This window comes from Myxocyprinus asiaticus, chromosome 46 (assembly GCF_019703515.2).
Source record: "Myxocyprinus asiaticus isolate MX2 ecotype Aquarium Trade chromosome 46, UBuf_Myxa_2, whole genome shotgun sequence".
NCBI lineage: Eukaryota > Metazoa > Chordata > Actinopteri > Cypriniformes > Catostomidae > Myxocyprinus > Myxocyprinus asiaticus.
This window is the reverse complement of record NC_059389.1, coordinates 22,252,782-22,274,261: the sequence shown is the minus strand read 5'-3', so window position 1 is coordinate 22,274,261 and position 21,480 is coordinate 22,252,782. Positions and strand designations below refer to the sequence as shown.

The window sequence follows — 21,480 nt, the reverse complement described above, 5'->3', positions numbered from 1 at the left end:
TATTACAGTTAGGTTCTCTCAGAAAAAAAAGAAGAAGAAGAAGAAAAGAAAAAAAAAAAAAAACAGGCTACGCTGCAATGTTCATCCCGGAAATACCGCAACGAACAGATCAGGTCAGCTGACTATCTGTCTTTTTAGAAACACAACTTGTCATATGACAGGTGTTTTCACAGTTTCAGCACTTACCTAATGTTATCTCATGTGTAGACCCGTTAGTCCGACGTACAGCACTAAAACACGACAAACTGCGCCGCAGTATGACTCATATTTATAATCTGCAGTTTACTTTCCTATTAGTTCTTCTGTGTCATACTGTAGAGCAGGTGAATGGAGTTTGGCCACTGCCTCAAAAGATAGATGTGTCCGCAGACAGATACAGTTTGAGTCCACAGTTATTCTCTTTTACTTATGGAAAGTACTCGGCTGCTCAGAGTGGATGCTCTGTCCTGGATGCTGCTTTCAAAAGATACTTCTCCATCATATTTCCTGACTTCATGGATGGATCAGGTAGGATAAACCTTAAGTAGGTTTATGCTTGAGAATTAATGAAACTGCTTCCCAGTTGTACTAGGTAGGATGAGATTGTAGAAGTGGAAATTATTTATCCTGTATAATTATAAATGACATATGAATGCCAAATATAATTATAATGTCCATACTTACTCAGGGAAATTATTTGCTTATTATAATAATAGGCCTATTTAAAATAAATATAAAGGGGGCGTTCACACAGGACGCGTTCGTATGCGCTAGTTTTTAATTGTCTTTGTACATATGCGTCAGATTAACGTCTTTGAGCGCTGCATAGAATTTAGTGCCATGAACGCGTCTTTGTGTCCGTCTGCGCTCTTTTTAGTTGTTTTTACAGTGTCTCCCAGGAGCATGGCGTTTTATACAGTATGTGGTGTCTGATTAAAGGGATAGTTCACCCAAAAATGAAAATGCTCTCTTCATTTACTCACCCTCATGTGTAAGGGCTGTTTGAAAGTGGAGATTGATAGTAAAAAATACTAAATATTGATATGTTTCTCTCCCACACCTATCATATTACTTCTGAAGACATGGATTAAACCACTGGAATCGTATGGATTACTTTTATGCTGCCTTTGTGTGCTTTTTTTGAGCTACAAGGCATTGTGAGGACCTACAGAGATGAAATATTCTTCTAAAAATATTAGTTTGTGTCCAGCAGAAGAAAGTCGTACACATCTGGGATGGTATAAGGGTGAGTAAATGATGAGAGAATTTTCATTCTTGGTTGAACTATTCCTTTAAAAAGTTCGTCAACTTTAAAAAGCGCTTCTCGAGACACCATATAACCATTTTGTTATATGTGCTGCATCTAGCTTTTTTTAGCACAAGAACACGCTAGACAAAGCGCAACGAATAGAACAGAACGCAGGTGTCTCGAGATGCACTTTTAAATGTTGACGTCTTTTTTAACCTAACTCGGCATCTTACAAATGCTCCGCTCCTGCACGAGATCTGAAAATGCGAGGGGCAGAGCAACAGTCATAGACGTCCGTCTAGCGTTTGTTTACATTGTTTAAAAACAGTTGAAAAGCAGAACAAATGGTAGCTAAAACACATTTGGTGTGAACGGCCCCTTAAAAATAGTCTCAAAACCCCTGTGATGCATTCTGCATTCCATATATTTACGCCTTGTCTAGCTGTTTTTGAACATAGGTGCGTGTTCTGTGTGAACGCCCCTTATAGATGTTCTACACTACAGTACCAACAGCATACAGGGTGGCCCAAAAAAAAACGCAGACGTTTGCTGCCATTGAAAACTTAGCTAAACGATTAACTTATTTATTTGTAGCAAGTTGTTGCTCACAATGACGTCAAAGTGAAGTCATTTTGTTGTTTCCATTTCATTAAAACTGTAAATGGTCTGAATTTTAGAAGTTTTTGATTATTTCTGCTTCAAAGAAATGTGTCTAATATTACAGCCTGTGTGTATCGCCAGATTATTTTGTGCAATTGATGCAAATAAAGTTCACTTATGTGTTCGGGACAAAAAGTAATAGAAGTACACTAAAAATCATGTAGATGCCTTTATGCATGTTTAAGTTATGAGCAATCAAACATAGTGGCCCCGTTTTATTGGGCCACCTTGTAGAATACATTTGTGCTGTGACACAAAGAATAAGCGTATAAACACAAATATTGTATGCCATAAATTTAGATAACTACATATTATTACATTTTTTTTAGGGTAGCAAGAAAATGCAAATCTGAATTATTTCTAACTTATAACACACACTGCTTTAGAATCTTTCACAGGACTGTTTCTCATCTCTGTCCTGTCTAGAATGTGACTTTCTTTGAGAAAAAATAAATACAATTATATATATATATATATATATATATATATATATATATATATATATATATATATATATATATATTATTTTTTTAAATTTTTTTTTACACATATGGAGATGGCCTTCTATAGAGGAAGTGTAGCCATGTGCACGAACTCTTTTTCCTGCTCTTTATGGCTATTTGTAAAACAAAGTTTGTGGGTGTATAAAGAGCTATCTATGATTAAATTACATTGTTGCAATATTAAATAATGTGTATTGATATTTGATGTTTATTTGGACAGCATCAGGGCTTCATCACCATATGTGGTCGGAGCCAAAACCCTTTGGTGTTTCAGTAAGTGTCAAAACCAAAGGATGTGACGGCTACCCGGATGAAGATTCAAATGAGAGCTGTGAGTATTTCCTGCTAAATTTTGGGGTTACTCTTAAAGTCGACATGAAATCGGAATTGACCATATTCACTTTCTAATAATTTTTTGGTCTTGTGCACACAGTTCATCAGTGCAAGTTATTCCAAAAACAAACAAAAAAAATAATAGTCTTTGTAAACTTTCATCAAAATAACAAGTTATAACTTGCATGAAATGCCCACTTTTCATTATCCAATTAAATGCCGATGAATAAAATCAAGTCCCGTCCTACATGGTTTTTTCACATTAAAGAAGTAAAATGGATTGCTGCAGCTTCATGTTGAATTTATGACTTTTGACCTCTCATTACCTCCAGTTATGCCAGAGCATGCCCACTGAAATAGAGGGTGTAGTTCCACTATGTTTTCCAAATACAGCATATCAGATCATGTTCAAAATCAAGTCTTTTTTTTTGTTTGTTTGTTGTTGTTGTTATTATTGCAGATAACCTGAGTGTGTCTGAAGGACAAGCTGTGCTGACATCAGTGTCAGTGTGGGGCGCCTTGAGAGGTATGACACTCAACAATATTACAGCCACTGTGAAAGCCCAAAGCACTAACCAAATATTTGTTCTATTTTCAACCTGAATTTCAGGTCTCGAGTCCCTCAGTCAGCTAGTGTACCAGGATGATTATGGTGCTGTAAGTATTTTTTGAAATCAGTTGTAGTATATTGCTAGAGTGCAGTGGTCAATAGCAGTTTACTCTGCCTTCTTCTGCAGTACTTTATCAATAAGACAGAAATTGTGGACTTCCCTCGTTTTGCATTCAGAGGGCTTTTACTGGACACTTCAAGGCATTATTTACCTCTGCATGCCATTTTGAAGAACCTGGTAAGTTGTTACTGTGTAATAATGATTAATGAATGAAAAATACATTACAGTTGAAGTCAGAAGTTTACATACACTTAGGCTGAAGTCATTAAAACTCATTTTTTTAACCACTCCACAGATTTCATATTAGCAAACTATAGTTTTGGCAAGTCGTTTAGGACATCTACTTTGTGCATGACACAAGTACTTTTTCCAACAATTGTTTACAGACCGATTGTTTCACATTTAATTGCCTATATCACAATTCCAGTGGGTCAGAAGTTTACATACACTAAGTTAACTGTGCCTTTAAGCAGCTTGTAAAATTCCAGAAAATGATGTCAAGCCTTTAGCCAATTAGCTTCTGATAGCCTAATTGAATTCATGGGAAAATCAAAAGAAATCAGCCAAGACCTCAGAAAAAAAAATGTGGACCTCCTCAAGTCTGGTTCATCCTTGGGACTAATTTTCAAACACCTGAAGGTACCATATTCATCTTTACAAACAATAGAATGCAATTATTAACACCATAGGACCACACAGCCATCATACCGCTCAGAAAGGAGATGCATTCTGTCTCCTTGAGATGAACGTAGTTTGGTCCAAAAAGTACAAATCAATCCCAGAACAACAGCAAAGGACCTTGTGAAGATGCTGGAAAAAACAGGTAGACAAGTATCTATATCCACAGTAAAACGAGTCCTATATTGACATAACATGAAAGGCAGCTCAGCAAGAAAGAAGCCACTGCTCCAAAACCACCATAAAAAAGCCAGACTACAGTTTGCAAGTGCACGTGGGGACAAAGATCTTACATTTTGGAGAAAACTGCTATGGTCTGATATCTCAAAAATGGAACTTTTTGTCCATATTGACCATAGTTATGTTTGGAGGAAAAAAGGGTGAGGCTTGCAAGCCGAAGAACACCATCCCAACCATGAAACATGGGGGTGGCAGCATCGTGTTGTGGGGGTGCTTTGCTGCAGGAGGGACTGGTGCACTTCACAAAATAGATGGCATCACGAGGAAGGACAATTATGTGAATATATTGAAGCAACATCTCAAGACATCAGCCATGAAGTTAAAGCTCGTTTGCAAATGGGTCTTCCAAATGGACAATGACCCCAAGCATACCTCCAAATTTGTGGCAAAATGGCTTAAGGACAACAAAGGCAAGGTATTGGAGTGGCTATCACAAAGCCCTGACCTCATTCCGATTTAAAATTTGTGGGCAGAACTGAGAAGGTGTGTGCGAGCAAGGAGGCCTACAAACCTGACTCAGTTACACCAGTTCTGTCTGCAGAAATGGGCCAAAATTCCAACAACTTATTGTGAGAAGCTTGTGGAAGGTTACCTGAAACGTCTGACCCAAGTTGAACAATTTAAAGGCAAAGCTCCAAATACTAACAAAGTCTATGCAAACTTCTGACCCACAGGGAATGTGATGAAAGAAATAAAAGCTGAAATAAATCATTCTCTCTACTATTATTCTGACATTTCACGTTCTTAAAATGAAGTAGTGATCCTAACTGACCTAAGACAGGGAATGTTTTCTACAATTAAATGTCAGGAATTGTGAAAAACTGAGTTTAAAAGTATTTGGCTAAGGTGTTTGTAAACCTCTGACTTCAACTGTATATAAAATAATAATACCAAGCTATCTTCGTGTCTTTTTGTGTGGAGGATGCCATGGCCTACAGTAAATTCAATGTCTTTCACTGGCACATTGTGGATGACCCCTCTTTTCCATATCAAAGTCGCACCTTTCCTGACCTCAGCAATAAGGTAAACATGTTATTCATTCACTGCTGTAAATTCACATTCATTCAAATGAAATTTGTAATGGTAACGGGAGAATTTCACTCCAATATCAAAGAAAAAATTATAGTTTGCATAAAGTAAAAATTAGGCCAACTGTATTTTTAGGGCAATTAAGATTGGGACATTATTTTCATTACAATTAAACATATTTTCTTTCCAAATTACCATTACTGTAATACAAAATTAGCTGATTCTCATTTTTGCATTATTAATTATGGGAGCCCTGAACCGCACTTTGAAAAGAGAATTTCACTAGGTGAAAAAAGTGCCTTCCTGAGCCTGTCCTACTTTTTTTTTTTTCCTCTCTCTCTCTCTAAATTTTTTATTTTTTTTTTTGTCTGAAATTTTTTCCTCTCAGGTTTTTTTTTTCTCTCAGAATTTTTTTTCTCTCTGGAATTTTTTTCTCTATTTTGTTTTTCTTTCTAAAAATGTTTTTTTTTTCCTCTTTTTTCTTCTTTCTAAAAATGACAACAATTTAGTTTTTCTTGTTAGCTAACAATTAGCATATGGTACCAACCTGTTTTCACACTTGATGATAAATGCCATATGAAACATACAGTATGTACATATTGTTTAATTGTGGGATTTTCTGTATTAGAGGACTGTCTAATATTATATTATATATTATACATATTTATTAAGATTTGCAAAACATTCTTGTTATTGTATAATATTTTAACTCTAAATCTCTAAATCAACAGATAAAATCCACAGACATTCTTTCACCTTGTAAGCATAAGATTTAATGATTACTGATTGTGGCACCTGGTGGCCAAGTTTGGTACCACATGCTAATTGTTAGCTAGCAAGAAACAACACTTTTCTCATGTTGCCTCTTGAGGAAAAAAATTTCAGAGAGAAAAAAAAAATTCAGAGAGAGAAAAAAAGTAGGACATAGGCTCAGGAAGGCACTAAGACACCCCCCACTAAGATTATTACTATAGTAAAACCATGGTTTATTTCTGTAAGGGTTAAACAAATAAGGTGTCAGCATAAATACTCATGTATTGTTCGGGTCATTTTTGACCCATTTTAATTTTGTTTCTTTAATAAAAATGGTTTCCTTTGAGTGGTACAAGACCATACCTGCCAACACACATGATTTTACTGTGTTTCTCCCGTTTTTCCACTCCTTTTCCCGCTTTACTCCTGATTTACAATTTCTCCCGTTAAACTCACGATTTTCCACATCCACACTTTGCTTATGAGAATGAATTAGACCTCCAGGTAGGGTTGCCACCCGTCCCGTAAAATACGGGATTAACCTGTAATTAAATATTAAATGATTTGTCCCATAAACTGGTCAGATTGCATCACAGTGAAATTGTTCTAGATCATTAATTTAACATCAATATAAGTTGGAACATTTTTATAAGGTGGGTAAGGGGTCGTCTGAAAAGTCCACACATTGTGCTGAAACGTGCTAATACTGTGAAGGGTGTGGAAAGAGACCGTCTGAAAAGTTCAACACATTGTGCTAAAAACGGTTGATATTTTATTGAAAAACAGAAGGTTAAATGTTCAATAAGATGTACAAAATTACACTGATCCAACAATATATGAATACAATCACTGAGTCATAAAGACAAAAAGTATAGGTGAAGGAAAACAATAAATGATTAAAATAAAGTAAATAAAAACAAAAAATACATAATAATACATATAAACCAACACAGATTTATACATAAATAAGATAAAGAAGCAGCCATATCACCCTGTAGCTCAAGACTGGTTGCCTACTGAAGCTAAGCAGGGTTGAGCCTGGAGAAAAACTAAGGTTGCTGCTGGAAGAGGTATTAGGAAGTCTAGCAGGGGGTGCTCACCCTGCGGTCTGTGTAGGTCCTAATGCCTCAGTATAGTGATGGGAACACTATTCTGTAAAAAGGCACTGTCCTTCGGATGAGATGTGAAACCGAGGTCCTGACTCTGTGTGGTCATTAAAAATCCCAGGACACTTCTCAAAAAGAGTAGGTGTCCTGGCCAAATTCCCCCCATTTGCCCTTATCAATCATGGCTTCCTAATAATCCCCACCCATTAATTGGCTCTATAACTCTACTCTCTCCTCTCCACCAATAGCTGGTGTGTGGTGAGCATACTGGTGCACTATGGCTGCCGTCGCATCATCCAAGTGGATGCTGCACACTGGTGGTGGTTGAGGAGAGTCCCCTGTTCACTGTGTAAAGTGCTTTGAGTGTAGTGTCACAAACTTAGCTTTTGTGACCAGGACAGTGATATTTTGAAATGTACCTATTTTCCAGAACATTCCAGATAGATTCAGTGCTGAGTAAACTTGGAGTAACTTCTAGAACTTTATAGAACTTTCCAGTAATATAAAAGGTAGTATAAATACAGGGGCCTTAAGCCCACCAGTTCAGTTTAGTTCCAGCTGCCTAAGTGGATACATATCAAGACCTTGCTAGAGTATGATGAGTACGGCTGGGAGGTCATAGGAGATTTCAAAATGGTGGCATTCCTGATGGGTCTCCAAGGTGGTTTTACCAAGTTTCCCTGCTATCTTTGCCTTTGGGACAGCAGGGACACCAAGGCGCACTACCACAGGTGGGACTGGCCACAGCAGACCGAGTTCTCTGTGGGGAGGAACAACGTCAAGTGGGAGCCACTGGTGGACCACCGGAAGGTGCTGATGCCACTGCATATCAAACTGGGCTTTTTGAAACAATTTGTCAGAGCTCTAGATAAGGAGTCGGCAGCCTTCAAGTACCTTCAAGACTTCTTCCCTAAGCTGTCTGAGGCAAAGGTCAAAGCTGGTGTCTTCGTCGGACCACAGATAGAGAAGATCCTGGAGTGCAATGAATTCCACAAGAAGCTCACTTGTAAGGAGAAAGCGGCTTGGAAAAGCTTTGTCGCAGTGGTTTGGGGCTTCCTGGGCAATCACAAAGCCGAAAACTATGTGGAACTGGTTGAGACTCTGGTGAAGAACTATGGCACAATGGGCTGTAGGATGTCCCTCAAAGTCCATATCCTTGATGCTCATCTTGATAAATTCAAGGAGAACATGGGAGCATACTCGGAGGAGCAAGGTGAGTGCTTCCACCAGGATATACTGGACTTTGAACGCCGCTACCAAGGACAGAATAACAAGAACATGATGGGAGACTATAATCATAAATCTCGAAAAACTACTCTTTTGTATCTTTTGTAGTCATTTTTGTATTACTTTAGTATAAATACATGTTAACTTGGATTCATATGTTGTTTTTTTCTGACTTTATGTGAACGAAAAGACACAAATTCGCCCGTTTTCTCATTGTCACAGAAGCAAAGTTTGTGGGGAATAATAGCCATTTTCTGTACTTTTGAGGCATAAGCATTTATATAGGAAATAAAACTTTCTACCCAGGAACAAAAATTGTGTTACATAGTGTAATCGAAGAAAAGAAAATCTGTATATTTTTTAAGTCATGGATCAGGAAAGTTCTCAGCATATACGAAAGTATATACACTTTTATTATTATTAATAACTCAAAAAGCATTTATTGCTTAAACTGTCAAGGATGTGGTAAGGGACCATTTGAATACATTTCTTGGTATTATTCATCTTCAATGTGGTATTACTGACCGGTACACCATCCCTCCCAAAAATCTCCCTATTTTTCACAATCCGATGTTGGCAGGTATGTAAAAGACTTGGTGACTTTTCCTCCACTTGCTATCTGAAAAAAATAAATAAATAAATAATCTGGACTTGATTTGAAAAGTCTTGTGTACATAAAAAAAGCAACACTTGTTTTGTTCAGGTCAAAAATGGCCTGCCATAGGAAATGAATGGGAGAGACAACAACACAGAGCAATTTTATTTGTCAAATAAAAATCAATAAATGAGATGCAATGCAGAACACAATCACACATAAATGCAGGGGTGAGACTATAAAACATCCACAATGCAAAAAACACATGCACACACACATACAGGTTTGTTTGATTATACTTGTGATCTCTCATTGACTTCCATTGATTTCATAACAGACTAATGACATTTTCTTTTTCCCAACTCTACCCCTTAACCTAAACCTAACCATCACACAAACATGTGCGCATCACTAGATTTATCTAAATTATTAGTTTTTTCCCAGCGCTACATCAGAGAGATGATAGTTTAGGTGAGCGCGTTTGATTACTCCCTCGGCCCCATTTTGTGACTCTACAGTGGTACTTGTCGAAAAATTTAGCTTGTTACTGGAAAAGCTACTCTATTGTGAACTTAGCTGAGCTACTGTGACGCTACAAAACAATGTAGTTAATTTTGTAGCGAAACTACTTTTAGTTAACTACTCCCTAACACTGATCTTATGTATTAGTAGTGTCTTTATATGATACTGTATGCAATACTGCTGTTCTTTTTGTTTATCTTAGGGAGCCTTTCACCCATTTACTCATATATACACCCAGTCAGATGTGATGAGAGTGATTGAACATGCTAGAATGAGGGGCATTAGAGTCATACCTGAGTTTGACTCACCTGGACACACTCAGTCATGGGGAAGAGGTAGGTTTCTCTTGTATGAAACCAAGAGGCATTCATCTTTTTTCCTATTATATCCTTACATGTGCACATATATTCAAATAAGAGTTTTAAATAGAAGAGTATAATGATGTGGGAAATCACATAAATGTAATGTCTAGTTGTCTTCTTCTGTCCTTTCCTGCTTCTCAGGACAGCCAGACCTGTTGACACCTTGTTACAAGGGAAGTGTCCCCTCCGGGACATTTGGACCTGTCAATCCAACCCTAGACACCACCTATAAGTTCATGGATCGCCTCTTCAAAGAGGTGAAATCTGTATTTCCCGACTCTTACGTTCACATAGGAGGGGATGAAGTCAGTTTTAGCTGCTGGTAAGCATATTGACTCATAATGTCGTATGGTGCCTCATTTGAGCTTGATGGAAATGGGTCTTTCTGTTTTGTTATACTTTAATAGGCAGTCGAATCCTGATGTGCGAAAGTTTATGGAAAAGATGGGCTTTGGGAAGGATTTTACCAAACTGGAATCGTTCTATATGGAGAGGTGGGTCAAATCATTAAAGTGTAAAAGCAAGCTAAAGTAAATAGCTCGAATTGCCATTATGATTGTGGCAAATGAGGGTACAGTAGGTGAAAAAATGTATTCACAGATGCATTGTAGTTCTTTCTTATGATTCTGCATCAATCCACAAAAATTCCTTTTTAGAATTTAAGTTCATTATTAATAGTTTATTTTTATTTTTTTTTTCGTTTTTTTATTTTTATTTTTTTGGAGAGGAAAAAGCATCTGCAGGACAAAACATTACATTAAAGGGATAGTTCATCCAAAAATGAAAATTCTCTCATCATTTACTCACCCTCATGCCATCCCAGATGTGTATGACTTTCTTCTGCAGAACACAAATAAACAATTTTTAGAAGAATATCTCAGCTCTGTAGGTCCATACAATGCAAGTGAATAATGATCAGAACTTTGAAGGTTCAAAAAGCACATAACAGCAGCATTCAAGTAATCCATACGACTCCAGTGGTTTAATCCATGTCTTCAGAAGTGATATGATAAGTGTGGGTAAGAAACAGTTCAATATTTAAGTTATTTTTTTACTATAAATCTCCTCTTTCACATTTTTCTTTTGTTTTTGGCGATTCACATTCTTTGTGCATATCGCCACCTACTGGGTAGGGGGGAGAATTTATAGTAAAAAAGAAAATTAATCTGTTTCTCACCCACACCTATCATATCACTTCTGAAGACATGGATTTAACCTCTGAAGCCTTATGGATAACTTTTATGCTGCCTTGATGTGCTTTTTGGAGCTTCAAAGTGTTGAACCCCATTCACTTGCATTGTATGGACCTACAGAGCTGAAATATGCTTCTAAAAATCTTCATTTGTGTTCAGCAGAAGGAAGAAAGTCATACACATCTGAGATGTCATGAGGGTGAGTAAATGATCAGAGAATTTTAATTTTGGGGTGAATTATCCATGCCTGCAAATATGTGTTGAGAATCATTTTGGAATTTCACTGTGACTCCTTGAATCAAAATTGATTTAAATTGTTAGTTGTAAAAATTTCTACCCCTAGTTGCAAATTTGGAAATTTTTATCAAACAATTATTAACCATTATTGTGCAAACATGGGAGATCACCATAAAACATTGAGTGTATAGATATATTTATTAAGCTTTTGGAGATGGTCAAACCCTCATGATTATAGGTAGACATTTATCTCTAGAACTGGAAGAAGTGGAACATTCATGAACAGTATCTATGGTTTGAATGTGCTCATTATGTCTGTCATTATGTTCTTCAGTATAATGAACATGACCACTGCTCTCAACAAAACCTCAATTGTGTGGCAGGATGTGTTTGACTACCATGAGAGAGTGAGTAGAGATCTGATTCACCTGTTCCTATCAAAGATCCTTATATGTGCGTGTTTCTTTTATTGTAGGCACTTTTGATCTGGTGGAAAACTTTCATATTTCATCTCAAGCATGCTTTTCACTGACACTTTTGTCTCCTTCCTAAACATACACTAAAAGTACAGTGGCAAGAAAAAGTATGTGAACCCTTTAGAATTAGCTGGCTTTCTGCATTAATTGGTCATAAAATGTGATCTCATCTTCATCAAAGTCACAAGTACAGACAAACACAATGTGCTTAAAGGAATATTCCGGGTTCAATACAAGTTAAGATCAATTGACAGCATTTGTGGCATAATGTTGATTACCACAAAAATTTATTTCGACTCGTTCCTCCTTTTCTTAAAAAAAAAGAAGCAAAAATCGAGGTTCCAGTGAGTCAGCAGATGCTTCTTGTGAATAGCAAACTCAAAATGTTTGAGTGCTTTTTATAAATCAAAGTAGCTTTAACCCACACCTCCAATCTGGTTTCATTAATTGGATGCCAGGTTTGCCAACTCCTGCCTCTAAATTAGCTTTTGTTGATGTCATTAACCGGGGTTTACATACTTTTTCCAACCTACACTGTGAATTTTTGAAAGATGTATTCAGTATGTACAAGAACAAACCAATAATTTGTGTGTTATTAGTTAAAACCGATTGTGTTTGTTCATTATTGTAACTTAGATGAAGATCAAACCAGATTTTAAGACAAATTTATACATAAATGCAGATAATTCCAAAGGAAAATAAAGAAAATATATATATATATATATATATATATATATATATAGGTGCATCTCAATAAATTAGAATGTCGTGGAAAAGTTCATTTATTTCAGTAATTCAACTCAAATTGTGAAACTCGTGTATTAAATAAATTCAGTGCACACAGACTGAAGTAGTTTAAGTCTTTGGTTCTTTTAATTGTGATGATTTTGACTCACATTTAACAAAAACCCACCAATTCACTATCTCAAAAAATTAGAATACATCATAAGACCAATAAAAAAAACATTTTTAGTGAATTGTTGGCCTTCTGGAAAGTATGTTCATTTACTGTATATGTACTCAATACTTGGTAGGGGCTCCTTTTGCTTTAATTACTGCCTCAATTCGGCGTGGCATGGATGTGATCAGTTTGTGGCACTGCTGAGGTGGTATGGAAGCCCAGGTTTCTTTGACAGTGGCCTTCAGCTCATCTGCATTTTTTGGTCTCTTGTTTCTCATTTTCCTCTTGACAATACCCCATAGATTCTCTATGGGGTTCAGGTCTGGTGAGTTTGCTGGCCAGTCAAGCACACCAACACCATGGTCATTTAACCAACTTTTGGTGCTTTTGGCAGTGTGGGCAGGTGCCAAATCCTGCTGGAAAATGAAAGCAGCATCTTTAAAAAGCTGGTCAGCAGAAGGAAGCATGAAGTGCTCCAAAATTTCTTGGTAAACGGGTGCAGTGACTTTGGTTTTCAAAAAACACAATGGACCAACACCAGCAGATGACATTGCACCCCAAATCATCACAGACTGTGGAAACTTAACACTGGACTTCAAGCAACTTGGGCTATGAGCTTCTCCACCCCTCCTCCAGACTCTAGGACCTTGGTTTCCAAATGAAATACAAAACTTGCTCTCATCTGAAAAGAGGACTTTGGACCACTGGGCAACAGTCCAGTTCTTCTTCTCCTTAGCCCAGGTAAGACGCCTCTGACGTTGTCTGTGGTTCAGGAGTGGCTTAACAAGAGGAATACGACAACTGTTGCCAAATTCCTTGACATGTCTTTGTGTGGTGGCTCTTGATGCCTTGACCCCAGCCTCAGTCCATTCCTTGTGAAGTTCACCCAAATTCTTGAATCGATTTTGCTTGACATTCATAAGGCTGCGGTTCTCTCGGTTGGTTGTGCATCTTTTTCTTCCACACTTTTTCCTTCCACTCAACTTTCTGTTAACATGCTTGGATACAGCACTCTGTGAACAGCCAGCTTCTTTGGCAATGAATGTTTGTGGCTTACCCTCCTTGTGAAGGGTGTCAATGATTGTCTTCTGGATAACTGTCAGATCAGCAGTCTTCCCCATGATTGTGTAGCCTAGTGAACCAAACTGAGAGACCATTTTGAAGGCTCAGGAAACCTTTGCAGGTGTTTTGAGTTGATTAGCTGATTGGCATGTCACCATATTCTAATTTTTTGAGATAGTGAATTGGTGGGTTTTTGTTAAATGTGAGCCAAAATCATCACAGTTAAAAGAACCAAAGACTTAAACTACTTCAGTCTGTGTGCATTGAATTTATTTAATACACGAGTTTCACAATTTGAGTTGAATTACTGAAATAAATGAACTTTTCCACGACATTCTAATTTATTGAGATGCACCTGTATATTAGTAGTAATTATTGATTGTGGTTGAAATTACGCCACAGTTAAGGAACCATTGTAATTTGTGTAAAAATGTATACAGTACATCACACAACAAATATTAAAATGGTTTAGTTAAGTTTACACTTTATTATCCATTCAGTTTGCCATCGATTGGAAATTTGCCTTTGACACTGGCATAAAAAAATAACAAACTAATACAATGCATATGCATTTGAACATAAAGTGACAAAGGTAAACAGGTTTATCTTTATTTCACTTTGTTTAGATTATCTTAGTTTTACAATGTAGCATAATTTTAAAATAATTTTATATCATTTATTTTTATGCAAATCTGGGTCTGGGACAGGGGTAAAACAGTACAAATATATTTTGTCAGTCAAAAAACAACCCCAGTGACATAAATGTGCCTCTAGTTGAAGAATGCTTATTTTTGTGGTTTGAATGCAACGTATGGGTTATTTTAACTGGAATGAGTTGCCTCTCTTGTAGCCCAGATCTAAGTATGTTGTGGAGGTTTGGAAGCAGGGATGTTACCTGTGCGAGATGCGGAGGGTGACTAAGGCAGGGTTAAAGGTCATCCTGGCGGCCCCTTTCTACCTCGACCTGCCGATACCAACTCACAGCTGGGCTCGCTACTATATTGTGCGACCATTAGCCTTTAGGGGTCAGAACTTGAGTGCAAACTACTTATAAATAACATAGCAAAAAGGTTGCTGTGCTGTGCATTGCTGTGTTGTGTCTAAGAGTAGTGCTGATTTATAAATTGCATTGCTTTCAGTGTGAAAGTGTGTGCTCTAAGAAAAAAAAAAAAAACATATATATATATATATATATATATATATATATATATATATATATATAATTGATCGGCATGACTTACAGTATATTTTTGTATTCCAACTATGTACAGCACTAAATCAGTGTTGGGGTTTAGGCATTAAAGTTGTACGCATTTAAAATATTCAGTCTTAGAATATTTTATTTTAGTCTGTGATGTAAACTAAAGACTATTCTGCCTATTTGGAAAAAAAAGATGATTGCGGCAAAATCGGATTATGAACAACCTCTGTTTTATTTATCTGGAATTAGTTTTTTTATCCACTTTTTGTTGTTTTGGCCACTTTTTATTGAAAGTAATGTAGAGTAAGGAATGCCACTTTACATAATAACTAACACTATAAAAAAGAAATCCTGTTCACTGCAATCTATGCATAGCACTTTCTTACCAGAAGGTGTCAACCAAGAGTTGACTTTTAAGTCTGAATAGTGTCAGAATGTGCAATTCGCACAATACGTTTCTTCCCCAGCCTCCCAGAAGTCATAAAGCTACATTGGTTTATGGGTTGGAGCCGTGGCCTAATGGTTAACGCATGTGCTTATTGAGCTGTGGTGCTCATTCAAGCAAAGTGAGGTTTGAGTGTGGCTAGTTGCAACTCATTTCCCCCCTCTTCTCCCCATAATTTCATGTCTAAGATACTTTCAATAACAGGTCACAAAAAGGTAGAAAAGAAAAAAAGAATAAAAACTAATTGCTTTTCTTTTTTTTCTTTTTTTTGCATAAATGCAATTAATGCAACGTTTGATACATCTGTAGATTATACGTGAGCAGTGTGAGGCTGTGATTGCATGTTTCCTGTCTATAATCTCAGATTCCACAAGACACAGTTCTGGAGATCTGGAAGGGCACTACTGAACAATACTATGCTGAACTGAGCAGGATGACCAAGGCTGGGCACAGGGTTCTGCTCTCTGCCCCCTGGTACATCAATCACATCAGCTATGGACAGGACTGGCGCAATTCCTACGCAGTGAGGCCCCAAAATTTTTCCGGTGTGTGGAGCAGCATGTTAGGCTGGTGATGGGGTCCTATGGTCACCAGTGGGATTTGTTGATGGGTTCTAGGGTAGGGTTTTAACTAAATTGAAGGGACAGTTCACCCAAAAATGAAAATTCTCTCATCATTTACTCACCCTCATGCCATCCCAGATGTGTATGACAGAACACAAATAAAGATTTTTTAGAAGAATATTTCAGCTCTGTTGGTCCATATAATGCAAGTGAATGGTGTCCGGAACTTTGAAGCTCCAATAAGCACATAAAGGCAGCATAAAAGTAATCCTTACGACTCCAGTGGTTAAATCCATATCTTCAGAAGCTGATCAATATTCGTAATTTTTAAATATTCCACTTTGACCGGCTCTCCTTTGCACATTCACGAGAGTTGTTCTTCTTTTGTTTTTTGGCGTTTAGCATTCTCCACCTACTGGACTGTTGTGCAAATATGATTTATTTTTTATTTTCCTTTCCTTTATTTCTCCATTTATTTTTCTCCTCCCTACCCATTAGATGGCGATATGCACAAAGTATGTGAATCGCCAAAAACAGAAGAACTCTTGTGAACGTGCATAAGAGGGTTGTTTAAAAGTTGATTTATAGTAAAGTGTTTCTCACTCACACCTATCATATCGCTTCTGAAGACATGGATTTAACCACTGGTGTTATATGGATTACTTTTATGTTTCATTTATATGCTTTTTGGTGCCTCAAAGTTCTGGCCACCATTCATTGCATTGTATGAACCTTCAGAGCTGAAAAATTCTTCTACAAATCTTTATTTGTCTTCAGAATAAGAAAGAAAGCCATACACATCTGGGATGGCATAAGGGTGAATAAATGATGAGAACATTTTCATTTTTGGATGAACTATCCCTTTAAAGCTCTAAAAGTGAATGTGTTTTCATAGTATAAGCTCCAGTCTGAGATCATGTGTAGTTCAATACAAAAGGTCATTTCTATCAGGAAGACTCGCAGACTTGAGTAAAGTTTTAGATTACATTTATTTGATGAATTTGAAACAGGAATGTAATGTCTCTCTTTGGTGTAAGCCCCGTCTGGTGGTCCGAAGAAGTTGTACTCGGAACCATCAGATCCTGCCGGAGATAGGAGGCAGGGGGCGAGGAGCCTACCCCCGTGCAGGATGGGACTCAACTGGTGGCGGTGGGGTGGTGGAGGTTGCCGTGTTAGCACACTGAAACAGCAATGTGATAGATTGTGAGCAGACTTATTAAGCGATGGCTGACATGTCATTGGCTGACATGTGATTGGCTAGGAGTTACCTAGCTAATGGTGCGGTGATGTACAGCTGCTAGTCTTCCTGCTAAAACCACACTGCGCTTACATTTCTAAACAAAGTTAACTCTAATGAATCAACTACTATCTCAGTTGTTTAGTCTATTGTCTCCTGAAGCAGAGCATACCGAAAATGATTTTATTTGGTTGTTTGAAGTGCAGTGATGGTGTGTTTTTTAGGTCTGTTGTGCTTGGTTGAAGTTGTGTCTTTGTTTCTATGGTTTAGGCACAGAGGAGCAAAAGAAATTGGTGATTGGTGGAGAGGTTGCCATGTGGGGCGAATATGTTGATGCCACCAATCTGAACACTCGTTTGTGGTATGACTAGAAAACAGTCAACATCAGAATCGATTATTGATCGTGCAGGATCTGTACATACTTAGACATATTTGTGATCTGTGCATGTGTGTGGAGGCCGAGAGCTTGTGCTGCAGCTGAAAGGTTGTGGAGTGATGAAGAGAAAACCTTGAATGCAGATCTGGCCTTCCCTCGACTGGAAGAGTTCCGCTGCAAACTTCTGAGGTATTGAAAATATGTTTATCAATCATTATATTTCAGAGCCTTTTCTGTTTTACTTGGACTGTTTATATACAAAATTAATTATTTAAAATGATTTAATTAAATTACATATTGTATATACCATATATTACATAAATAGAATGGTATTACAGTATATATATTGAAATATGCAGTGTATAGTATATAAATATATATATACAAATTTAATACAGTTGGTTGTATTTAACAAAAAAGTTTTTTTAATCTTGTTTGTTTTGCCACAGGCGGGGTATTCAAGCGGAGCCTCTGTTTGTTGGCCATTGTAAACATGAGTATAATAGTTTTTAGAGGTGCATCGGAACTGAAGAGGGGTGTTATTGTGAACTGGAAGCACTGTGTTTGAATTTGCAAAATAAAGTTTTTTTTTTACTCTAACAAATAGTTTTTCTATTACTCATGTGAACTGACTTTTCCAAGTAATGTGAATTTTATTATTCATAAAGATCTATGCAAGAATGCTGGTATTACTGAAGGAATTACTACCCCTTGAATACAGTGGCCCCAAATAGTACAGTATTTGGAGACTGAAGCCACGCTTACTGTAAACATGTTTGAATGTCATTGCATTAAGTCACAAAAACGTCCCATTAAAACGTATGAGAATAAGGATTTACCTGATGTGTGGTGAACAGTGCCAGCACCAGGTAAATGGCTGATGTAAAGTACCTACACATTTAATGAAATCGCCCGCCACTACAACACCAATCCCATTTCACCAGCTACGCAGCAGCAGATCCTATTAACTCTGATGGGGTTTACACATGAGCTAAAGTAGGACACCGTAAGGTGTGAATGGCCAGAACTGTTAGCTACTACTGATACAGACATACGATTAAGCAACCATCTTTTGAATTTCTTGTGGTATTATTTCTTGTGGTATTATCTTTAGGTATAATATTTTTTGGTCACACTTTAAAATAAGGTCATTTGTTAAATGAATTGGGTGTAATGAGCTAATAATGAAAAATAGATTTTTACAAAATGTATTAATCTTGGCTAATTTAAAAAAAATAGAACTGTTCATTGTTAGTTTTTGTTGGTCACTGCATTAAGTATCATGAACAAACAGCGAACAACATACTTTTTACAGCATTTATTAATATTTGTTAATGTTACTTAATGGTTACTAATGCTAACATATATAACTTTTGATCTTAAAAATTTGTTAAAATTGCTGTAAAAGTATTGTTCATTGAGAGTTCATATTAACTAATGTTGTTATCAAATGGAACCTTATTGTAAAGTGTTCCCAAAAATTGCATTAGTAAATGTTAAAATGAACATTTACCAAGATTAATAAAGCTGAATACAATTATGCATATATATATATATATATGTGTGTGTGTGTGTATGTATGTGTACATATATATGTATGTGTATATATATATATACACCGATCAGCCACAACATTAAAACCACTTGCCTAATATTGTGTAGGTCCCCCTCATGCCACCAAACAGCACCAACCCACATCTCAGAATAGCATTCTGAGATGTTATTGTTCTCAACACAATTGTACAGAGCAGTTATCTGAGTTACTGTAGACTTTGTCAGTTTGAACCAGTCTGGCCATTCTCTGTTGAACTCTCTCTTCAACAAGGCATTTCCGTCCACAGAACTGCCACTCACTGGATATTTTTAGTTTTTGGCACCATTTGGAGTAAATTCTAGAGAGTGTTATGTGAGAAAATCCCAGGAGATCAGCAGTTACAGAAATACTCAAACCAGCCCATCAGGCACCAACAATCATCCATGTGATTATCTAATCAGCCAATCATGTGGCAGCAGTGCAGTGCATAAAATCATGCAGATATGGGTCAGGAGCTTCAGTTAATGTTCACATCAACCATCAGGATGGGGAAAAAATATGATCTCTGTGATTTGGACCGTAGCATGATTGTTGAGAAAATTCATTTATTTTTTTGTAGTTGGTAAATTGTTTTTAAAGAGAAGTTATTTTAAATCAACTTAAATTCCCACCTATTAAAAAATATAAAAATTTGAAGTAATACTTTACAGTTAGGTAGTATTTGTTAACATGCATAAATGGATGAGGTATTATGAGCTAAACATTCACAATATTTAACAGTATTTAATAATCTTGGCTAATGCTACTTTACAAAATAAAACAAAATATTAAAATGTATTAAATTATTATTTTATTTTTATTTTTATGTAATAATAAAAAATAATTATTGCTGCACTCTAATCTATGTCTTGGCTAGCACTTTTCTGATGAAATTGAAACTTTGTAATGCAGCATGTTTCATGTTATTGTCTCCTTAAGATGAATGGCTAATGTATCCTTCCTCATTTTTTAAGTGAATAAAAGCATCTGTAAATGTTAAAATACAATTGTTCATTGTGAGTTCATGGTAGTTCATATTGTATAAACTAATGCAACAACTTTAAAATTACAGTATATATTAGTAGGCTATAAGTTGATATTCACATTAACAAAGATCAATAAATGTTGTCATTGTGCTGTTCATTGTTAGGTAATGTTAATTAATGTAGTTAACTAATGTTAACAAATACAGACTTTTTGTAAAATATTACCAAATTTGAAAATAAATTAAATATTTTTTGTATACTGTAAAATATAAATAATAAGTGCCTAGGCATGTACTATTTAATAATTATGTATCATACAAAATATATTAGCAGTTCTAGTTTGTATAAAATATTATCTATTACACATATTTAGCAAATGAAAATTTTTTACATTTTAATTTGAGCAGCAGTTGTCATTATTGTGTGTCCTTTAATTTTTTTCTTAGTTATCTTTGTTAATTGTCTTGATCCTTTTTTGATGATTCAGCAACAATTCCCAATTGCCCACAATAAATAAGCCTCCCTATCCCTTGCTCAGCACTAACATGGACTTTTAACTTAAGTCCTCCTAATGTTTAAGTTACTTGCCAAAATGAGCTTACATGCATTTGATATTTACTTAGACAATTGATTTTCTCATTGACGGTATTATGCTGCCGCTAGCAGATGGCAGGGATCGGCTAATCCCAGAAGGCAATGATGCCGCCCCATTGCAAAACCGGCCCTTTTTGGTTCCCTTACCCTTCTACTGTACCTACATGCCCAGCCTAATTTCTGAGGCCCATTGCTTAGGGACTGACCCCAATATGACCTTTCATTTGTTTATAGATGTGTATGTCAGACAGGACCAAAACATGGAAAGGGGATCTTAGATTACTCATAATGACCCATATGGCATTCGATATTTTAGGATATAGCCCGTTTTTGCAGTAAACAGCTCATTTAGGGCGTATCTCAAACCTGTTATTGAACAAGGAGAATTAGATATTACAAAGGCCTATTTATAGATTAATTATGTATCGTGAGCAAAAGAATACCCATTCATAAACAGCCTAAGAGGTTTCCCGCCAAATCGTTTCTCGCTTGGCAAGCAAGTTGCAATTTCACTGACAGTTAACGTAGATTCAGAAATCTAGTTAATGACCTTATTAGTTAATAAGTGCTTAAACTATGCATGTTGTTTTGTGCCAAGTTTTTCTCTGCAGCCCATTCGTACAAGTTTCAACCTAACCATATGGCAGCTTGTGTCTATTAATGTGTTTAATCCTGAACACAAAGATTAATCACGATGAGTCATATAAATCTCTGGGCTCCTTCCACCAT

General features: G+C 36.5%; 1 protein-coding gene across 1 annotated transcript; it reads left to right on the top strand.

Moving 5' to 3' along the window:
* The first annotated feature begins 139 nt into the window (after positions 1 to 139).
* On the top strand, positions 140 to 20,149 carry LOC127435567 (beta-hexosaminidase subunit alpha-like). Its single transcript, XM_051689115.1, has 14 exons — positions 140 to 507; positions 2,612 to 2,722; positions 3,185 to 3,250; positions 3,335 to 3,381; positions 3,462 to 3,572; positions 5,235 to 5,336; positions 9,748 to 9,880; positions 10,049 to 10,229; positions 10,315 to 10,401; positions 11,672 to 11,744; positions 15,787 to 15,967; positions 17,493 to 17,583; positions 17,680 to 17,787; positions 18,048 to 20,149. The coding sequence occupies exons 1-14, from the start codon at positions 258 to 260 to the stop codon at positions 18,109 to 18,111; spliced, it is 1,605 nt and encodes a 534-aa protein (XP_051545075.1). The 5' UTR covers positions 140 to 257; the 3' UTR covers positions 18,112 to 20,149.
* Positions 20,150 to 21,480: the final 1,331 nt, after the last annotated feature.

Excerpts from the sequence above, each read along its gene's own strand:
- LOC127435567 (XM_051689115.1), top strand. The coding sequence starts at position 258 with ATGACTCATATTTATAATCTGCAGTTTACTTTCCTATTAGTTCTTCTG. Across the intron at positions 508-2,611 it reads TGACTTCATGGATGGATCAG|CATCAGGGCTTCATCACCAT; the intron begins GTAGGATAAACC and ends TTATTTGGACAG. Across the intron at positions 17,584-17,679 it reads AATCTGAACACTCGTTTGTG|GCCGAGAGCTTGTGCTGCAG; the intron begins GTATGACTAGAA and ends ATGTGTGTGGAG.